We start from the raw sequence: 20,227 nt of genomic DNA on the forward strand, positions 1-20,227 counted from the left end.
ATGAAAGGCAGAAATGATCTAAATGTGTCTGACACAGTGTCCACCAAGCCTCGCCGGATCCCTCTGAGGACTCCTGGTCGACTGACTGCAGGTATGAGACCATGATTCAGGCAGGTAAATGTTTCAGGAATAAAATCAGTGGCTGTGAAACTAGAGCTGAAACGATTAATCGATGAATCGATTATTAATCTATTACTAAATTAATCGCCAACTATTTTAATAATCGATAATCGGTTTGAAGCTTTTTTCATGATTAAAACAACATTTCTGATTGTTTTAGCTTCTTAAATGTGAATATTTTCTTTGTTTCTTTGCTCCACATCACAAAGAAATCATTAAAACTGAATCATTTTGGTTCGTGGACAAAACAAGACGTTCAAGAACATCGTCATTTCCAGGTTTGACAAACACTGATCAACATTTTTCAACATTTTATGACATTTTATGACCAAACGATTCATCGATTCATCGAGAAAATAATCGACAGATTAATCAATTACGGAAATAATCGTTAGTTGCAGCTCTATGTGAAACACATTAATATCACGTCACATCTGTGTTCTAGTGATGAGCCGATACCGTTCTTAGAGGTGAGAATATGACGATGTGCGATACACGGTCCACCATACCAATAATATCAAGTGTTGTTTTATCCACAAAGCAAAAATATTTGAAGTTTTATTGATTTCTTTGTCAAACGGAGCAAAGAAACCCAGAAAATATTAATTATAAAGAAGCTGAAAAGCTGAATTCGTTTTTTTTTTTTTTTAACATCTCATCTGACTTTGTCACCCATCAGGGAAATACTAACCACTTTAAAAAACTTTTTAAAAAAGGAGTCTGGCTGTACATGATCTTCAGTAAAAAGCCGTAGGTGACTGGATTTGTTTGAGTTGAACCTGAAGACATTTCACCTCTCATCCAAGAGGCTTCTTTAGTTCACTTCAATCCTCTTGAAACGTCTTCAAATTTGACTCAGTCAAGTCTGAAGATGACTTATAACCTTGAAGAACCTTCAGTCATGATATCCATCAAATTCAAAATAGAACCTTGTTGTTAAGGAATAGGCTACTACTTCCATGTTATATACTGTCTATGCATTAGTATGCAAGTGTTACAGTCTTCCTCACTCAGAAGGTTAAAAACAGGAACACAGTATTTTCTTAAATGACAGAGCCAAACATCAAGTATAATTACTGCTCTCTGTGAAATGTCACAAACAAAGAAAAAGGGGGGGCTTGTATGACCAATGCAACTGTGTGATTGTGTTGTTTTTTTTGCCCATCAGAGGCAAAGCTCCATCAGCAGCTCTGCTCCTCCGGGCTCCAGGAATAACAGCTAATCAAAACCTTTCATGGTGATGTCTGCTGAGGGACGGAGGAGTCTCTCATCACCCCTGCCTCTCACTGCCCCTCACCACCTCACTGTGAAGGCTGAGAGACTGTCGATTCAAAAAGGGTTCAAGTCTGCTGCCTCACCGTCAATCACTCTGCACTCAGAGTTTATGTCGTTCAAATACAAAAAAAAAGGCCAGTCATTACACCTTCAGGCTATAACGTGACATTTCAGTGTGTTTCTTAGTTTCATTTTAATTAAATCTGAATGTCACGACTGAACTGTTTTCAGCTTGGACATTTGTTCACATTTACTTTTTTTTTTTTAGGTGACTCGTTATTCGTCCTGGTGGCTGATGAAGTGCTTTTCTTAATGAAGGCTTAATCGTCCAGACAAATTATCCTCTGAGCGGTAAACTGTTTAAAATTCAGACAGGTCACACTCACTGCTATGCCGCGCTGCGAGACAACAGCTAGTAACAGGAGATGTTCTGTCATTAAAGGCAACCTAGTTAGAATATTTAGTTGTGTGTTTTGTATGGTGGCCCTGAGGTGCAAAACGCAAAAGCAAATCACAAAACACAACACAAATCAAAAACGCAAATCAAAAAACACAAACGCAAATCAAAAAACACAAACACAAATCAAAAACACAAAAACATTAACTCAAAACGGAAACACAAATCACACAAAAAAAAAGCAGAAAACATGAAAACATTAACTCACAACGCAAACACGAAAGCAGAAAACACAAAAATTAACAACTCACAACGCAAACACAAATCACACAACGCAAACACAAAAGCAGAAAACACAAAAACACTAACTCATCTGTAGTGTGCACTTCTACATGGAACGGCAGCTCTACCAAGTGAGCTAAAGTGAGTTAATGTTTTTGTGTTTTCTGCTTTTGTGTTTGCGTTGTGTGATTTGTGTTTGCGTTGTGAGTTAATAATTTTTGTGTTTTCTGCTTTTAGATTATGGATGGATGGATGGATGAAGCATCTGGATCAGAAAATTACATTAACTAGATACCCATATACACTGGTTTTGGGGTTCAGTTCATCTTTGAGTCGTCACTCACCGATGCCTGCACAGGTACATGCCTGAAGCACCGGACAGTACCATGGGACTGGCTGTATGGAGCTGCTCAGCGTTTCACTTCTACAATCCTGGAACATGTCCAGGTGTTCAAGTAGTGGCGGGGACATCTCCATATCGCCCCCTGCAGTCAGACCCAAGGACCCCCTTCTTTACCCCATGCCTTCCTCAAGATCTAGAACACTTGTCAAACTCAGTGAAAGCGAGCTTTATTGTGGCTGAAGAAATCACCCGTGATTCAAAGTCTTTTCTGAGGGTGTGTTTTTGAAGCAGTGCATGTTGAAGGTGTGTGAGCAGGTCTGACCTGACCAGATACAGACTTTTAAAACTGTTAGTTTGTCAAGAAACACCATCGCAGACTGGGTTACATGTTACAGAGTAGTTACCTTTAGTTTACATTATATTTGGTTAAATTTAGTTTCATTTATTCTGTATGACAGTTACTCATGGCCCTTTGATGGTAACCCTTATGCTGATGTGGCCCTCAGTGAAAATTAGTTCAACACCCCTGATCCAGAAGATCCCTTTCTTTCAGCTTGAACCCTCTGAAACCTGAATGTCTTGAAAAGGTTTTTTCCTACATCATGCCAGCAGCGCAGGACTGATTTATTCTGCTGACGGCGACTGGTATGATCGAGCTCTCGACGCACAAACCAGTTCTATTTTTATGCCTGATTTTGTTCATTTCCTAAAGTTCGTCCAAGTTTTACCTTTAGCATTTTGATTAATTATGGATGGAGCTCCATTTACAATTAAGGTCTTTAATTTGTTGTGCTCCTAGGGCACCAATTAAAGTCAAATTAAGGAAACTTGTTAAGGGTATATTAAACAACTTAAATTGGACTTGTGAATCAGAGCCGACAAAATTAAAATCTTTTACGCGGTATAATCAAGAGAAAAATAATATGATGAAATGTTTGGCCACGCCTCAGAAACTGGTGAAATGTTACATAAAATAAAATAAGATTTTCTGGTCAAATAAAGAAATGATCTGCCATTTGTGAGTTTAAATAACATTTACTTGCTCAGGTCTCACACACAAACACACTCGCACACACAGTTGTACAGATGAGAGGATTGCAGTGAGAATTTTAAAATCAGAGTGAAGGACGATCACAGTTCAACAACTGCATCTCTTAGTCCATAAACAACATGGAGCAGTCACTTCTCACACATACAGGTCAACAAATGCACAACAGGAGCAGCAGCAAATTCATTCAAAAATAAAGAAAAAACACCAGACCAAAAGCAGGTTTTGGACTCGAGAAAATCAAACTTTTTAACTATTTACACAGCAAATAAACACAGGAATGGTAAATGTAGATGAGAGCCAACACAGGGCAGATGAGGTCACAGAGAAAACACCGTCAAGGCTCGAGTGTAGCTGCGTTTGTCAGCACAAGTCAGAGGTAATGGGTTTTCACAATCAAACTGTCAACCAGATAATTATTCACAAAAAGCAAAAGAAAAAAAGAAAGAAGAAAAAACAAGGACAGTCATGTCATTGACCAATCACCTGCCAGTAGCTTCCATTAGTTTAACCCCAGAGGACATGTGAACATCTGCCGTGTCCATCACCCAAGCTGTCGTCTCATCTGAACCAGATTATCAAATAAGAGCTGGGCCATGTTGTGCTGGCAGCTCTGGAGGACGACATCACAGCGGGTGTTCACAGCCCCTCAACTCTTTCAACACAGGTAAGATGATGCAAGACATTCAAATTTTAACGTAGCAAATGATTCACATAAAAAAATAATAATAATAAAAAAAAAAAAACACCACATGGAAATTATTCAACTTCCCGGAGACTTGAAAATGGAATCTCTACAGGTGAGAACAGACTGAAACGCTGTGACCTCTAAGTGCATCACTCACTCGACAACCAGTGTAGAGAACAGACTCCGTACAACAACAGGATGGATGGGTGCAGAACAAAAAGACGAGAACGTGGAAAAAAAGAAGTTAAGGCCAGCATGTGGCCGTTATTGGTGGATGGAAAGCTGAATGTAAACTGGTGAGGAAAAGCCTGAACCTAGAAATCATACAGCCAAAGAAACCAGTGGAAGAAAAGGGGAAAAAACACAACACAAAAACACAATCTCATTGAACAAAACCTGCAAAACTTTTTACATGAAAATAGGAAGGCTACTTAAAAAGTGGCATGTTTGATTTCTAAACTATAGTCGTCCCTTTACATGGTGTGGACAGCTTCATTCAAGTGAAGGTTACACAACTAAAAACTGGCCAAACTATACGTAGCCCTGCTGATTAATCACACTCAACACAGGAATTTAAAAAAACAAAAAAAAGGGCAAAAAATACTTCATTATCTATTTTTTTTTCCTCACTGTACAAGTTCAACAGAAAATTAAAAAGGTAATTAAAAAAAATAATAATTAAATGTTCCAACACACTAAAATCATACACACAAAGTTCCCACAGAGTGACACAAGTGTCCAGATGCCAGCAGGCTGCCCTCTTCAAATCCAAGGACTACCGGGTGTGTGTTCACTAGAGGAGATGCCTTTATGTCCTGGCTGTAGCAGGGGCTCAACACACAGGTATTGCTTTTAGAATATACGCTTCCTCTTTAGGTAGGAGTCTGCGTAATGGCCACCGAGGCCCTGGGAGTGCTGGCCCACGTAGCCTCCCTCAGGACTCGGCTCAGGAGATGGAATCAGTCGGGAGAAGAGGCGCTTGTGGCTACCGATGGGCGTCTGTAGTTGGCAGGAAGAAAGAACGAGCATGCAACATAAATAAACATTCGTCTTCATTAACAAAGTACTTAACACCCATGTTACTCATTATACTACTACCCTTATATATTTCATGAGTATGTTATGAGTAGTTTTCAATAGACTGAGAATAATATATTTAATTTGTAGAATAAAACATTTCTACAGAAGCCCAAATGAGCCAGAGTGTGTTTTTCCTTCATGGCTCCTTCATTACAATCTGCAGTGTCACCATTGGGCATGACTAATTCACACAGAGGAGGCCCTTTTAATATATTGTGTCATTTACATTTTAAAAAGTGTCAGTTTCTTTGGTTGGGGACCAAACAATTATTTTGATCAATAATATTAACAACTTTTGGGATGCTCTGACCTGGAACGTGGCAGTACGACAGTCTCATTCATCTCATCAGTGTGAGGAATGAGGAACCAAATTCTTTTCAAGTCCAAATATAGGATTTTCTCCAACTTGGTGTTTTGCTCTGTTGCAGCTTTGTGGAGCCGTGTGCAATAAAACTAAGTTTTGCATGTGCACAATCAGTCTAGTCTGAAATTACGCTATCGCCCATGCAGACTTTTGTCAGCTGCAGATATGTCCAAATGAGTGGAACAGAACGCGGTTCTCTCTCATCAGAGCCTGTATTTCGTTCTCATCTGTCAATCTGGCTCTTATATTTCGAACTCCGGTTCCGAGATCGGTTTGTGCACGACAATGAACTGCGTAAACGTAGTGCATACATGCCAAGATTCAACCAAAGTAACTGGCACAAAATGGTGACCTCCATAAAGCAAAGACGTTACTTAAATCACATAAAAAAAGGCTTGTTCTAAGGCTATAAAAACCAAACAAGTGGTGTTTTAATGCAATTATACACTTAAACAAACCTTCGTTTTTTTCAATGTATTTGAATAAACCCCCTAAATTTTACACACTTGAACATTTTAAGTAAAAAAAACGGAGGCAAAGCAAAGGGTGTGCAGGTTACCTTGGCAGCATTCCCCAGGCCTGGGGGGTAGTTGGCCGTGTGACTCACAGGAGGCATTCCCACAGCCTGAGGACAAATTAACAACACTGAGACCTTGTCTTGCGAGGCTCTTACACACAAGCATTAATTATTGAGCACAAGCTTTTTCTCGGAATGTTAACTACTTTTTTTTTTTTATTTAGCTCTTGTGGGGCTACGTTGACTTTCTTGCACTGACAAGTAATCAATAAACTTTCTGAAGTCTGAAGCTTTAGGATTTACCCGGTTGAGTTGGGTGGTGGAGAGGTTCCCGTTACTTGAGACTTCAGGTCCTGGGTTGAAATATGAGGTCATGGGTGGACTGGGAGGGAAACCATAGTGGGAAAAGTGTTCGCTGTAGTCGGGGTGACGCGAGAGCTGCAAAGACCAAACAAGATCAGCACAGCTCATTTATTATTCCAGTCCACCGTGTGATTTAATCATTTGCTCACACCATCTTGGAATAAATACATTACCTGCTGTCCGAATCCTGCCAGGGCCCCGGTATCAAGGTTCTCCTGCTGTTCGTACAAGTGGGCCAATGGATCCTGAGGAGAGACGCCATATGGGCATTGGACCAAATCACATCATACATGACAGAAATGAGCCGTCCACAATTAATGTAACCGACCACCATTAAATCACCAGGCAACGAAGCACAAACTAAAACACAATATGTAATTACAGCTGATCGATTGTGTGTACCGACGTCGACCAACACTTTCATTCTACAAGGTTTTCCAGGCTTGTGCAACATGGGCTTTTTGACTGTAAAATAATTTTATGATCAGTGTCCAATTTTTGTGAGGGCCACTGTGACCTTGACCTTTTAACACCACATAAGCAGTTCGGGACGTTTACATGCGGCGTCCTTTTTCACAGATACATTCAATTTTGGAGTAGCCATAAGAGCAGGTTTTCAGCTAGCAGAGTGCCTGGGAAAAATAATAAGAACTTTTTTCCTCCCGTTTCCCCCACATCTGAATGTGATCAAAATTTGCAGATTCAAGCCGTCCGAGCAGTCGCGTAGCTGCCGCCATGTTTGTTCTCTGATGAAATCTCACGTAACCGCGTTTAGCCAACATCTTGCATTACATTGGATGATTTTCTGTGACGCGACGTGGACGGGCGCTGTTATTGGTGGAATATCTGACGTCTCTGTAAACTTTTTCATCGGAATAAAGCGCAGGCAAGATTGAAACTTAACAATGTTTATGTTTGGTGGCAATAACTGTCGGTGAACCAGGGGAAAAAAACAAAAACATTGGCACGATGCAACCGGCGAGAACTATAGTAGGGAGGGGGGCGCATAGCAAATCTAAAGAAAATGGCAAAACGGAGATCACAATTTGTATGGTTCCTTTGAATAATAGGTTTGTGGAGAGCAGTGTGCTTAATTACCACTATTGACATATTTACAGTTGATAATGTCTTTTATAATATATATATATATATAAAAATATTTTTTTTATTTATTTATTTTAAACAAAACCTTTTTGCTTCAAGATACGTTACTTTTGTGAAAAAAAGAGGAAGAAGACGGACCATAATTTCCAGCTTCTTCCAGAAAAGTAACTTAAACTTAAATAAGTTAATCCAAGTGCAAATTAGAGGAAATTCCCTCAATGTGTTCTTGAGAAATCGTGATTAAGAATCATGATTCCTTCAGCCACCGACTGCCATCAGTAGCAAAGGTGGTTAAAAACAAGCATCTACTCCACACATGAAGCAGTGAATGTGGATGTTACCTGGTGGAGAGGAGGATACTCCGGGCTGTAGGAATCCTGGTAACGCAGGTTGTAATTGGGCTGTACACTGTGGTGTGTGGGCTGGTTGGACACATTACCCAGTGTAGGCCTCTTCCTGTAGGGATGAGGCCTACAGCTTCCTCCTGGAGAGACAGAAGACACAATATATGAGGTAGTGCGGCAAAACTAATAAATAATGATACATTTTATTTGTAATAGTGGGGCAGAAAACTATAAGGACTGTGCATTTTAGGATACAAGAGTCAAATTTTGGTTGTAGCCAAAAGGCATATAGAAAGAAAAATTAGATGTGGAGCAATGAATTTTCAATACGGTGGCCATTTTTCAAGATGACCACCAGTTTTTTGATGAAATTCCACATTTACAATAGATAATATGTGATAGGAGCATCAGATTTTGTACAGTTATAGCCAAAGACATGGGGAATATGTGGAGGATCAATACTTTTCAGTACGGGCAGCCATTTTTCCAGATAGCCACCAGTGACAACTGTTTATAGATAGATAAGATATTATAGATTTCACATTAACAATGGATAATATGTAATATAATCATCAAATTTGAAAACACAGATATGGACCCTCATAATTATAATGTAATTATTATCAACACGACAAATGCTTTTAGATCAATTTTCATATTAATGATGGATATAATGTGATATTGATTATATATCAAGGATATACGTTGGATTTATCTGCATAGCACTTGGGAACAATCATTTGGATTATACTTTCAAGATGGTGACCAAGACGGCAGCCAACGAGCGAAAAATGGTAGTTGCAATGAAGTTGCATAGATTTCTCCGATTTGGATTATCTTTGTATCATTATGTGATAGTCTAATAACTAGATGTGGGGCGAACATTAATTAGCATTTAGGAAACTAAACTACCCATTGTGGACAGAAGGGCAGGTGGTATGGAGAGGAAGGAAGGAGGCAGCTTATATTGCAGAGGTGAAAGAAGGAGAACCGGTGATGTGGTTTATGTGAGCTGTGAAGGAGAGGTTGTGGTCGAGTATGACACCCAGACTCTTTAGCTGGGGGGGGATGGGAGAACAGTGGAGTTGCCATTATTACTGCTGGGTAAACAGATTTGGAAAGTGTGGATTTGGAACCAATTAGGAGTAATTCAGTTTTATTGGCATTTAGTTCAGAGAAAATTATCACCAAATTTTCTGAAGATATTGCCAAGAAGGAGGAGGTAGATGATAAGAAGGAGGAGGCACCACTGCTGACAGGGGAGGGGAGGTATAAATAATGATTAGCAGGAAGAAAAAAAACCCACAGCAAATTAAGACAGCTCACCTGAGGGAAAACTGTGGTTGACAGTGAGGAAGGCACTCTGAGGAAGAGGTCTGTCTTTGGGAGGATCTCCGAGTATTGACACCTGACAAGTACAAGCAAGGCAATCAGAGATGGCAGAGCCTCTGCTGGTCATATTGGCAGGTGCAAGTGTGGTAGCACAAGTCAGACAGACACACAGAGCCACTAAAAATAATTCTTCAGAATAGAAGTGATAAGATTCAATTCTACGAGATTCCATTCTTCCTCGATTACACGTGCATTTGAGCTGGACAAGAATGCGACATATTGTGGGAATTACTCGGGACTTGACTCACCCCCTGTACTGTGAGGCCATCTGCTCCAATCATGCCATTCATCAGGGGCATGGAGATGCCCGGCAGGGTGGGAGAGGAAGTCTGGGGGAAGGCGCAGCCTGCTGTGGGAGACTCCAGATCCCTCGTGAGGGCTCTGCCAAGAGGCATCGGCTTTAGCGGGGCCAGAGGGTCAGGCTGCAGGCCGAGACCACCTTAGGGAGTAGACGTGGACACAATTGATTTTTTTCCTAGTTGCTTATTTTACAGCTACTCCATCTAGTATTATGATAAATAAATTTAAAAAATATTTATTTGATAGACAAATACAAAAGTAAATAAGAAGAATCTGCGCAATATCAATAGGTTCCTCGCCACCTTGTGTGCGAGGTCCCTAATAAATGTGCTTCTTGTTCCTTTACTCCTGGCAGCAGAGATGAGAATTTGTTTGCGATAGGGCTGCAACGATTAATTGATAAATAAATCAAATGTCAACTAATTCTAATAATCAATTAATCAGATTTTTCATCTTGTTAAATTTAAATATTTTAGTACGAGTTTCTCCCATACCACTGGTGTATGTAATGTGTTTGTCCTATGTCATGTCAAAGAAACATCTGCTGTGACAAACATGTTTCAGTACAAACATTGATTAAGGTTCCACTCCAGGTTTAAGAGAGCCAGGGTCATGATATCATCCAAATGTAATGGTAGGTCACACCTGATCATTTTCTAGACATTTTAACCAGTAGAAGCTGCTTTTTTCCTGAAATGGTGTCGTTTTAAAACTACATACATGTTTCCTGTATTTTCTGGATGTGTGACTGGGAAATATTTACACTGCGTCATCACCATCGTCATAGCAATGCTAAGAATTATGCACATTTATCTCAACTGTATCATCTCCCATGTAAACAGCGGGACACATGACTAGCAGGCAAGTGTTGCTACAGATGTTCAGCGTCATAAGCAAAAGCAGTTAACAGGCAGTGTAGTGACTCGAGGAGCTAAGACTGGAGTCGGCGGATGGCAAACCTTGGGGCAGGTCTCCGAGCAGATGGAGAGGCAAAGCAGCCAGAGGATTCTCCGTCATGAGTCCTGCCTGCTGGTCAAAAGAGAAGTGGTCAGTGTCACTAGATGGTCACAGCACAACCACACAGCGGGGAATGTGGAAAGGACAAATTAGGTCTAGGTCGACAAACATGTTTTTTTTTCCCCCCAATGGCTGATGTTTGTGAGGGAAATGCTTAACAGTCAGTCAGCCGCATGATTCAATTTTAATTATAAACACAGCGCCATTGTTGTAATTGATTGAACAATAACGCATTTTAACAACTGGACTGACTGTGCTAGTTTTCAAGGTCGGCTCCAAGAGAAAGCTATCGTGTCCAGCAAAAGAAAAGGAAAAAACTATCACAGAGACTAAAAACATAGATAATGAGAGCTGAGAGAAGATTATTCCAGAGAGAGTTTGTGTCTTCCCGTTTCTAATGAAACATATTAAAGGTCATTAAACAGATGATTATAAGCTGTGTACACGTCTGTCAAGATGTTGCCTCCGTTCTCCTTGGTCAAGTATATTCAAATAGATTTTATCCAACTTTTTTTTTAAGAAAACTTTGTACTGCATCTTTCCAATAATCAGAAACCTCATGATTTACAATAATTCTTAAGATTCAAGTTTCTCAGCTGGTTCCACTTAACAACATATCCACACTGATATGTTTTAGTAACATCACAACAAGAGCTGAAATTATTAATCGATTACTAAATTAAACTCCAACTATTTTAATAATGGATAATCGGTTTGAAGCTTCTTTCATTATTAAAACAAGATTTCTGATCGTTTTAGCTTCTTAAATGTGAATATGTTCTTGGTTTCTTTGCTCCACATAAACAAAGAAATCATAAAAACTGAATCATCTTGGTTCGTAAACAAAACAAGACATTCAAGAACATCGTCATTTCCAGGTTTGACGAACACTGATCAACGTTTTTTTAACGTTTTATAGACCAAACGATTAATCGAGAAAATAATCGACAGATTAATGGACTACGAAAATAATTGTTATTTGCAGCTCTAATTACAACATTTAGTAACAGGTTTTGAACAGAATTTTGTTTTGGTAAAATAAGTTAACGTTTTTGTTATTTTATAAAACCATGTTTCTTGTTTGTAGACATGTTAACACAAGTTTTGTACCATTAACGTGTTTTCACAATGTTTTGACATTCATGAAAATGTTTGCGACATTGCAACATAATGGTAAAATGTTTGTAATGTTAACTTGTTTCTCTTTAATGTTGCAAAGACACTTCCTTCATCGTTTATGCATATTTTTTGAACATTTTCACTAAATGGTGGTAAATTTGACTTGAGGCCCCACCTGTTTACTTTTAAAACTCTACTATATCAAAGCACATTTCTATAGTTATCACAATAAACTGCTATTATTTTGGTCAGGATAATGGTGACAGGATAATTTTCCATGCCTACGAGGGGGGGGAAGCTAAGCAATACAAGCACACTCTTATTAGCACTGAGGTTTACTCACCACGTAGGAAATTATGTTCTCACTGAATGGATATTTACAGTTGTGGTACGCCTACCACATCACTCAAAGCCACTCAAAAAGTAACACCCCACACAAACTGCAGACACACACTCAAACAGCAACAAAACCTCACGCCTTCCTAACGACAGCTTCACCTACCCAAGCACAGAGTTGTTTATCACCAGCCACATAAAAAAAAGGACCAGGATCCATCCAACTTCACACAAACACACTATTATCACTCACACAAGGCACTAGAGGGTTTTCTTTATTGTGCAGCACCTGAGCCCACAGAAGATGATTTCCCAGAAAGGCTTGCTGAAGGTAAAGAGGCAAAGAGCAGAGAGTGAGTGTGTGTGTGTGTGTGTGTGTGTGTGTGTGTGTGTGTGTGTGTGTGTGTGGGGAGATGAATCAAAACAGGTTGAGCTGCTGAAAAGGGAACATTACATAGAGAGAGAGCGAGAGAAAGAGAAGCAGAGATGTACCTGCTGGGCCTTGGCCTGGTTCTGAAGGAGCAGCTGGAGCAGGGCAGCTGAGAGCGCTGGGTTGGCCAGGAGTGGCATCGCAGGGGCCGCTCCAAGTAGACCTGAACACATAGAGACCAGAGTGACCCACAGGTTGTCAGATTATTCAGCTTCTTAAAATATCTGGAAAATTTAGACCATTAACTAATAAAAATCAATAACCGAGTCATTTCAGGTCTGTGGGCAAAACAAAGACATTTGAGAACACCATGATTGGGAGGTTTTGAAAACACCGATTAGACTTTTTCTGGTGTATTACGGACAGAAAGAAAATAAACAAATCAACAGATTAATCAATTACAAAAATAATTTCAAGACCCAGATAATAATAGTTATTTTCTTGATTAAACATTAGTTCTCTCCAAAATGCTGGAAAATTGTACAAAAAAAAAAAAAAGAGGTCAATGGCTGTTTCCAAAACCTCAAAGAGGTCAACTGTTATGGATAAGCAAAGACCATAAGAACATATTTACATTTAAATAGATGCTGTGAGAGTAATGACTTGAACGCAGATAAAGCGTGAAGTAAAGAGTTACGAGGTAGAAATCTTAAACCCATTAGCCTTTGAGTGAGGCATTTATACTGAAGGACATGTCAGGTTACACTCAATTTCAAACCACATCTAGCTACTGGTACAATAAAAGTCACCTAAGTTGATAGGAGCTGGTGAGAATCCTTCACCTTGTTTGTGTCCCTGTGACAGTGGGTTGAGCAGCATCTTGAGGGTGGCTGGGTTATTGAGGCCTGTGAGTATCTGCATGGCAGTGGGATCAGGGAGGAGACCTTTACCCCTGTTCACAGCCTTAAAAAAGGGAAAGAAGTGAAAAAGACAACAGCCTTTCAGCACCGACAGACCACAGCTTTAAACATAAATAATTTCAGTTTGACTTGCGTACGGTGGTTTGGGCAGCAATTAGAGCGGCCAGCATGCTTCTTCCAGGAGGGCCGGGGGCACAGAAGGACACCCTGACATGAGTCCCGCCGAGCAGCCTTCCGTCAGTCAGCCGCTGTGCCTCTTCAGTCATCTCAGCGGTGGCAAACTCCAAAACAGCAAAGCGTTTAAAACTTCCGTCTTGTCCCTGAGCCAACTGTAGAAAGAACAAAAGAACAGTCCAAGTACAACTGTCATTACAAACATAAAAACATACTGTACACGAGGTATTGTGCTGCAACCGCTATGCGATTATCTATGACTAAATTAAACTATTTTGATCATTTATTCAACAGTTTGAGTGTTTTTTAGAAGAAAATCATTAAAACTAAATCATTTTTGTGCACTTGAAATCATAATTTCCTGGTTTGGGAAAACACAGACAAAACAAGTATTCAATTAAAATCAAGAAAATAATCAACATATGAGTTGAAGCCCTAATGAGATATGGACTAACCCTAACCAATTGGAATAGAATATGTACATCTCTAAAAAGGGACATTTATATTGCAAATGACTAATAAAAGCCCCACAATGTACAGGAATAAAACTAATGAAAAGCAATGTTGGGAATCAAGAGTTTCAAGAGTTTGTTTTTCTGAACTTTTTTTCACAGAACCAGATCAAGTTACAGATGAGACCTCCATCGGCACCGACAGGTTCTCATATAGAGTCTCGGGAGATTTACTCTGTGACGATGCGCTGATAATTAAATGTCCAATTTATGGTTAAAGTTAAGTGAAGCAAGAAGATTACCCATGATGAGGGTCGTCACAGAGCGAGGTATTACGATTTCAAACTTCACACTCGTAATTAAAATGTATAACTAATCTTATGCAATACTTAGACAAGCGCCGTTTGGTTGAAGAGTTTATGAATATCCAAGCTAGAAATCTAAAAAGTTACTGTGACTTCATGATTCAATATAACCAAGTTTCACAACATTATGACATGGGAGCAATGCAGCAAAGAGTAACAATGCTTGTCTTGCAAAATAATGGCAACCCCCTCTCATTCCAGAGGGCCTGCTGAATGCACCACCTGGGGGAGTCAGGTGCTCATCGCCATAGAGCAGTGATCATTGGAGAGACTGAGTGGCCACACGAAAACTGGGAAAAAGTTTTTTTATGTCTTTTACAGCATTCCCTGTATAAACACTTAATGTCAACTGGAAGGTTGTATTCCTCAAAAATTCCCATTATCTGATTTCTCCATTTACGTTTTTAAACACAAGATTTAAATTAGAAATGCTTTTTTTATTACTTTGTTGATGAGAACTCACTTCCAGCACCAAAGTCCATTCGCTTTGATGTGGTAAGAAAGTGGTTTACAAAATGTAATTTCCTGCTGGAAAAGGCCGTCAAACAAGATAAAAAAAGAGCAGACCTGTTCCTTAGCAATCATAGAGTTGAGCAGATATAGCTTAAATGTTCCTTCTGAGCCTGCTGGCAGCCATTTATCAATGAGAGAGCAAGTGTCCAAGTCACAGGCTGATAATGTGATGAAACCTCATGCAAGCACAATTTAAATAAAAACCTGTAACCATCAATTTAATACACTGTTGATTTAATATGGACTTGAGGCTCCAACAAGGGCATACAAATGTCTTAATTTTATAGTCAGTCAACCTTGGTTGGTTCCTAGGTTATGCCTGGTAATTAAAACCTGTGTTTGTGTGTTGTGATTATAACCTGGCAGAAGACTGGCACATGGGTGTCAGCCAGGGCGCTGCGAAGGTCCTGGGCCGTCAGCAGGTTCGGAGGCAGGCGGTCCACACACAGACATTTGGAGTGCAGCAGTGGGTACGTGAGCGACCCCACCTCAGACCAGTGGACGTAGAGCATGCGGGAGCCCAGCTGCTTCCCCAAAAGCTCTGACTTGGCCCTGGCCGCCGAGTCCTTCTTCATGTACTCCACGAAGCCATAGCCCTTGGAGTGCCCAGTGGTGGCGCTGTGCACCAGAAAGCAGCGCTCCAGGTTACCGAAGGGTCGCACCAACTCCTCAAACTGCTGCTGAGTGAAAGACCGGGGCAGATTGGCGATGCAGAGCAGAGCGTCTGTCGGCTGTAGCTGCACAGAGATGTCCCTGTCACGCAGCACATGCTGGTGGAACTCTTTGATGGCACACTGCGCCTGGTCCCCATTGAGCAGTGTCACAAACGCTGAGGGTGACAACGAACACAATTAAGCGTAAAGTGGGGGCAGTGACATTGTTCAGTCAGCACAAGCAAAGCAAGGTCTATTTTCATACCCATCAGAAATCACTGAACAGCACAAACCTGTTGTTACAAAAACTGCCTTAAGAGAATGACAGAGGCAGATTATCACCTCACAACAAGCATTTTTGTGACATCAACCCAATTAATACTACAATGGCTGTATTAGCATGATGAGAATTTAAGGTGCATTTTCTGGACTTTAGACCCATGTGGCTGCAAGTTGAGATTATTATTACTATTATTGTTATTAATATTATGTGCATTTTAATATATATATATATATATATATATATATATATATATAGTCCAATGGGGTTCCCAGAGTGCAATATATTGTGTTCAATTGTCTCGTTTCACACAAAACATTATTCAGCTTTAATGCATTCTTTGCGAATATTTTCTGCTCTCATTAGCTCTATATAACATTTTAGAAGCTGAAAAGGAACAATAATTAAATTATTCACTTGGTTTCCAAAAAAAAAAAAGTTGGTCAGTCACTGTGACTTACATAAAATACAAATGTATTATCAACGATTGCATTTATAAATACAAATATTTCTACTCCAATAAAGTACCCTACATACAGTTGGCAGCAGCAGCAGGCATTCAGTCAGTGGACTTAATGCGTGTTTGAAGAAGTGAGGACATTTAAGAGATTTCTTGAATGGATCTTAAAGCTGCTCCTCTAAGCTCAACATGCTGGAGACAGGCTTTTACCTATCAGGGCGTCCCTAAAGATGCCCTATTTTTTCCTCCCGTTTCCCCCGGTAACCACCAAAACGATGTTATGACGCATGCAAAAACTGCGGCCAGCACGCGCCTGTCTATACCCGCTTAGAGTCTGTCCAAGATCAGTTTGGAACACCAATAAAACGATTCCACTAAGATGCGAGTACACTATGGAACAGCACCTATTAAATGCATATTAAATCCCCTTAATTACAGCACTAAAGCGTCTTCTACACAAAGATTGAGAGTGAAAACAATGAAAAGCGCACTCTTGAGAACCTGTCAACACGTTTTACTAAGATCTACTCGGATCCGCTGTATTTCATCGTGACTGTACTCGATCCTTGTCATAAAGATCATTATGTATGTGTAATACATGGATGTGGGCATAAATATGCCCATGGGGGGACACACCCTCTAAAAAAATCCTAGCTAAAAGCCTGGCTGGAGATGACAAATGTTTGCTACTCCGATTAACTCAACATGCCATGCACCCTGGATATGTTCACTAGATTCCATGCATTGGAGTTTAGGATATTCGACAGATGGTACTAGAATAGCATTTTCCTAGAAATCCCTGTCCGTACTGAAACTCTGCATTATTTGGAAAAATAACAAACAAACAGTCTGATTATTAACTCTACTAACCCTACCCAAGTCTGTTACTAGAACGTTCTGTCTGAATGGTCTGCAACACGACAGAGCCTCATTAGAATGCATACAAGTGCACTTGCAACCCCATCATCCGTCTGCTGCCACACAGGAAGTAAACATCCTTTTATCTCGGTGTTTTGAAAGGTGGTTTATAAGTGAAAGTCACACAAAAAGAACAACATTTAAAATGTGACCGTTCATCCATGACTGCAAAGCAGACCCTGGATTTACCATCTGGCTGAGACTAATGGCCCTCCGCTGTCAGCTGATGTGCAAAACCATTCAAGTCGAAGCAGATATTTGTGTCATTCCATTTGTTTTTTTATTTACACATTTATTTCTTGCTTATAAGTCAGCCATCACATTTTACTGATGAATTGACACTACATGGTAAAACGGCAATTTCTAGTGCCACAGCCAAACTACTGATAATCAACTATGTGTTCAACTCAGTTGTTTGCCACCACAGAATGTGATGTGTCACTTGTATCAGCTGAAGATGCAGACCAACCTGTGCCTTTGTATTTGTCAACAAAGCAGTACTTCAAGTCGTAGTTGCACAGCAGCTCATGAACCTCCTGCAAACAAAAATAATTCAGATTAAAATCATATTTTCTGTGATTATGGCTGGAACAGGTGATTATTTTCAGATGAATCAGTTTCCTAATTTTCTCAGTTCATTGAAATTCTTGTTTTTTCCCCAAAAAATTTCAGTTTTAATGATTCCTTTGTTATGAGGGGCAGAACATTCACATTAAGCTGAAAATGTGTTTCAAAAGAAGAAAAAGAAATTCAAACCAATATGATTTTCCATGAAAATTACAAATAGCAAAAAGTGTGCACCATAAAATATCTGTCAAAAGAAGGGCTTGGGCCAAAAACGTCACCTGGATGATCAATGTAGTTATGAAAAATAAAGAGATTTTAGCAGTCTTCACCAATTAATCAACTGGAACAGTATTTGCTATTTTTTACATGACTGGCATTGGTTGATTTGAATATATTATTGATCAGTCAATTAATACAAACTGTGCATTTCTGTTCTAAGAAACTTGATAAATGTTGCTTTTTCCATCCAAATGTGTATTCGTTTTGTTTCATTTATTTAACATAGGCTGCAAATGATAATTATTTTCATAAGATGTCGGATGTTTTCACGATAAATCAGAGTAATGGTTTGTTCCACAAAATGTTATTCAGTATTTCCCAAACCACAACATAAAGATATTCTCGAATGTCTCGTTTTGTCCATAAAACCAAAATCTATGTGATTTATTTATGTATTTTTAATGGAGCAAAGAATACAGAAACTAATCAGATTTAAGAAGCTGAAAAATCTGAGCACTTGTTTGAATAATGAATTATTATTATTATTATTTTTTAAACCACACGCTCTCAAACTGATTAGTCAATAATTAAAATAGCTGACAATTAATTTGGTAATCGATTAATAATTGATTTATTGTTGCAGTTTTAACCATACATAATTATTGGTATTGAAAATACTGCATATACATAATGTAGATTTTTGGTTAAAAAAATAACCAAAATAATAATAATAATAATAATAATAATAATAATAAATAAATAAATAAATAAATAAATAAATAAATAAATAAATAAATATATACAATTAAATGAAAAATGTTAATCAATTATCGGTCATGGCTGATCTGATTTATAACCACAAGAATCAGCAATAGAAAAACACCAAATGATTTATTTCTAAATTTGACAAATTCTTGATTCACTGTTGACAGAAAACTTGTCAATTCACCACCACTCAGAATAGTTCAGTGGCAGGTGCAGGTGAAGTGAGGGGTTGAATCCCCGTCTCATTGTTGAGAGAAAAATTTGTTCTGCGCAGTTTTTTTTCACGAACAAATAGGGAGGCTGTCTGGCATTTTCTGAAACTTTTTTTTTTGTCTACACGCCTTCCACCTTTTGTCATCTATTGCAACTCACATCTCGAACACCCCCATGCACCCCCACCTCTCCGAGAACAATGGTACTGCCCGCAGGCTCATTGCTCCCCACGAGTCAGGCACGTTCCAAAAAAAATATAAAATAAAATAACCGATTTAAAAGGCTCCAGTGTTCCTTTAAAATACTTACACTTAAACCACACAGAGCGTGACCGCTTTAATAGTAGAATCAGAATGCTAAATATAAAATGTATTCTTTAGATTAAAATTAACGAGGGCGAAATAGTAGGTCACACAGGCCACACATTGCCCCAATATCGATTGACATTATCTGACTGACCACCTGTTACGTAGCCTAAACTGTTAGCCAACTGAGCCCAAACTGTATTAAAAACACGGTGTTGGTTGTTTTTCTTCTGACGCTCGTTAGTGCAGTTTTAAGATTAATTAAGGAAAAAAATGGGGGAAATCGAAGCACAACTTGTTTTAAAAGGCAGCTGACGAGTTAAATGTCTCGCGGGCTAACATATGTAGCATGACAGGCAGACAGGAGCTAGGCTAACGTTAGCTAAACGGACCCATCAATTAATTGATCAATCAATAAAAATCAAGCGACGGTTAAAATTCACCTGGTTAGTAACGTCCGAGGGCAGATTTTTGATGATTATTTTTCTACGGTTGAAAAACTCCCGGCGAGTTCTCTCCAAGCGGCTATCGATCTCCTCGGGGCTCAGCGACTCGAGGTCCTCGTTGACCCTCCGCTGACTATCGCGTCCCGGTGTCGGAGAGTCCTCTTCGCCGGGTTCGGGTTCGGAATGCCGGCGGCGGTGGTGCTGGTCTCCGGCTCTCCAAGTTTCGTGGTCCGGCACGGAAGCGACGTCTAAATTGCTTTGCAGAGGACGAGGTACGAAAGTGAGTCCCGTGTCAACGCTTTCGTCCCGGGTAGCAGCGCTCACACACTCGGCGGCCGCCATCACTAGATTCGGTGGAACTTTTTGCTCGCTCTGGAAACTGTTTGAAATGAGCAGTTTAAACAATACACACATGGCCCCAGCGACGCTTCTGATTGGACTAGAGGAGGACGCATTCTACGTAACTATGACGTAACGAGGTAGAGGGCGGGTACACGAGTGTCCTGTTGAATCTGTCG

At 39.7% G+C, this 20,227-nt stretch overlaps 1 protein-coding gene across 1 annotated transcript; it reads right to left on the minus strand.

Annotated features, from left to right (window-relative positions):
• Window positions 1-5,005: 5,005 nt before the first annotated feature.
• On the minus strand, window positions 5,006-20,051 carry raver1 (ribonucleoprotein, PTB-binding 1; the record flags this gene model as incomplete). Its single annotated transcript, XM_083896818.1, has 15 exons — window positions 5,006-5,152; window positions 6,157-6,222; window positions 6,418-6,552; window positions 6,651-6,722; window positions 7,923-8,065; window positions 9,252-9,333; window positions 9,566-9,756; window positions 10,577-10,643; window positions 12,379-12,414; window positions 12,582-12,682; window positions 13,302-13,422; window positions 13,517-13,708; window positions 15,243-15,712; window positions 17,664-17,730; window positions 19,707-20,051. 15 exons carry the CDS (start codon window positions 20,049-20,051, stop codon window positions 5,006-5,008), a joined length of 2,235 nt encoding a protein of 744 aa, XP_083752944.1.
• Window positions 20,052-20,227: the final 176 nt, after the last annotated feature.

The sequence above is a fragment of the Microchirus variegatus genome (assembly GCF_963457635.1).
Source record: "Microchirus variegatus genome assembly, chromosome: 10".
Taxonomy (NCBI): domain Eukaryota; kingdom Metazoa; phylum Chordata; class Actinopteri; order Pleuronectiformes; family Soleidae; genus Microchirus; species Microchirus variegatus.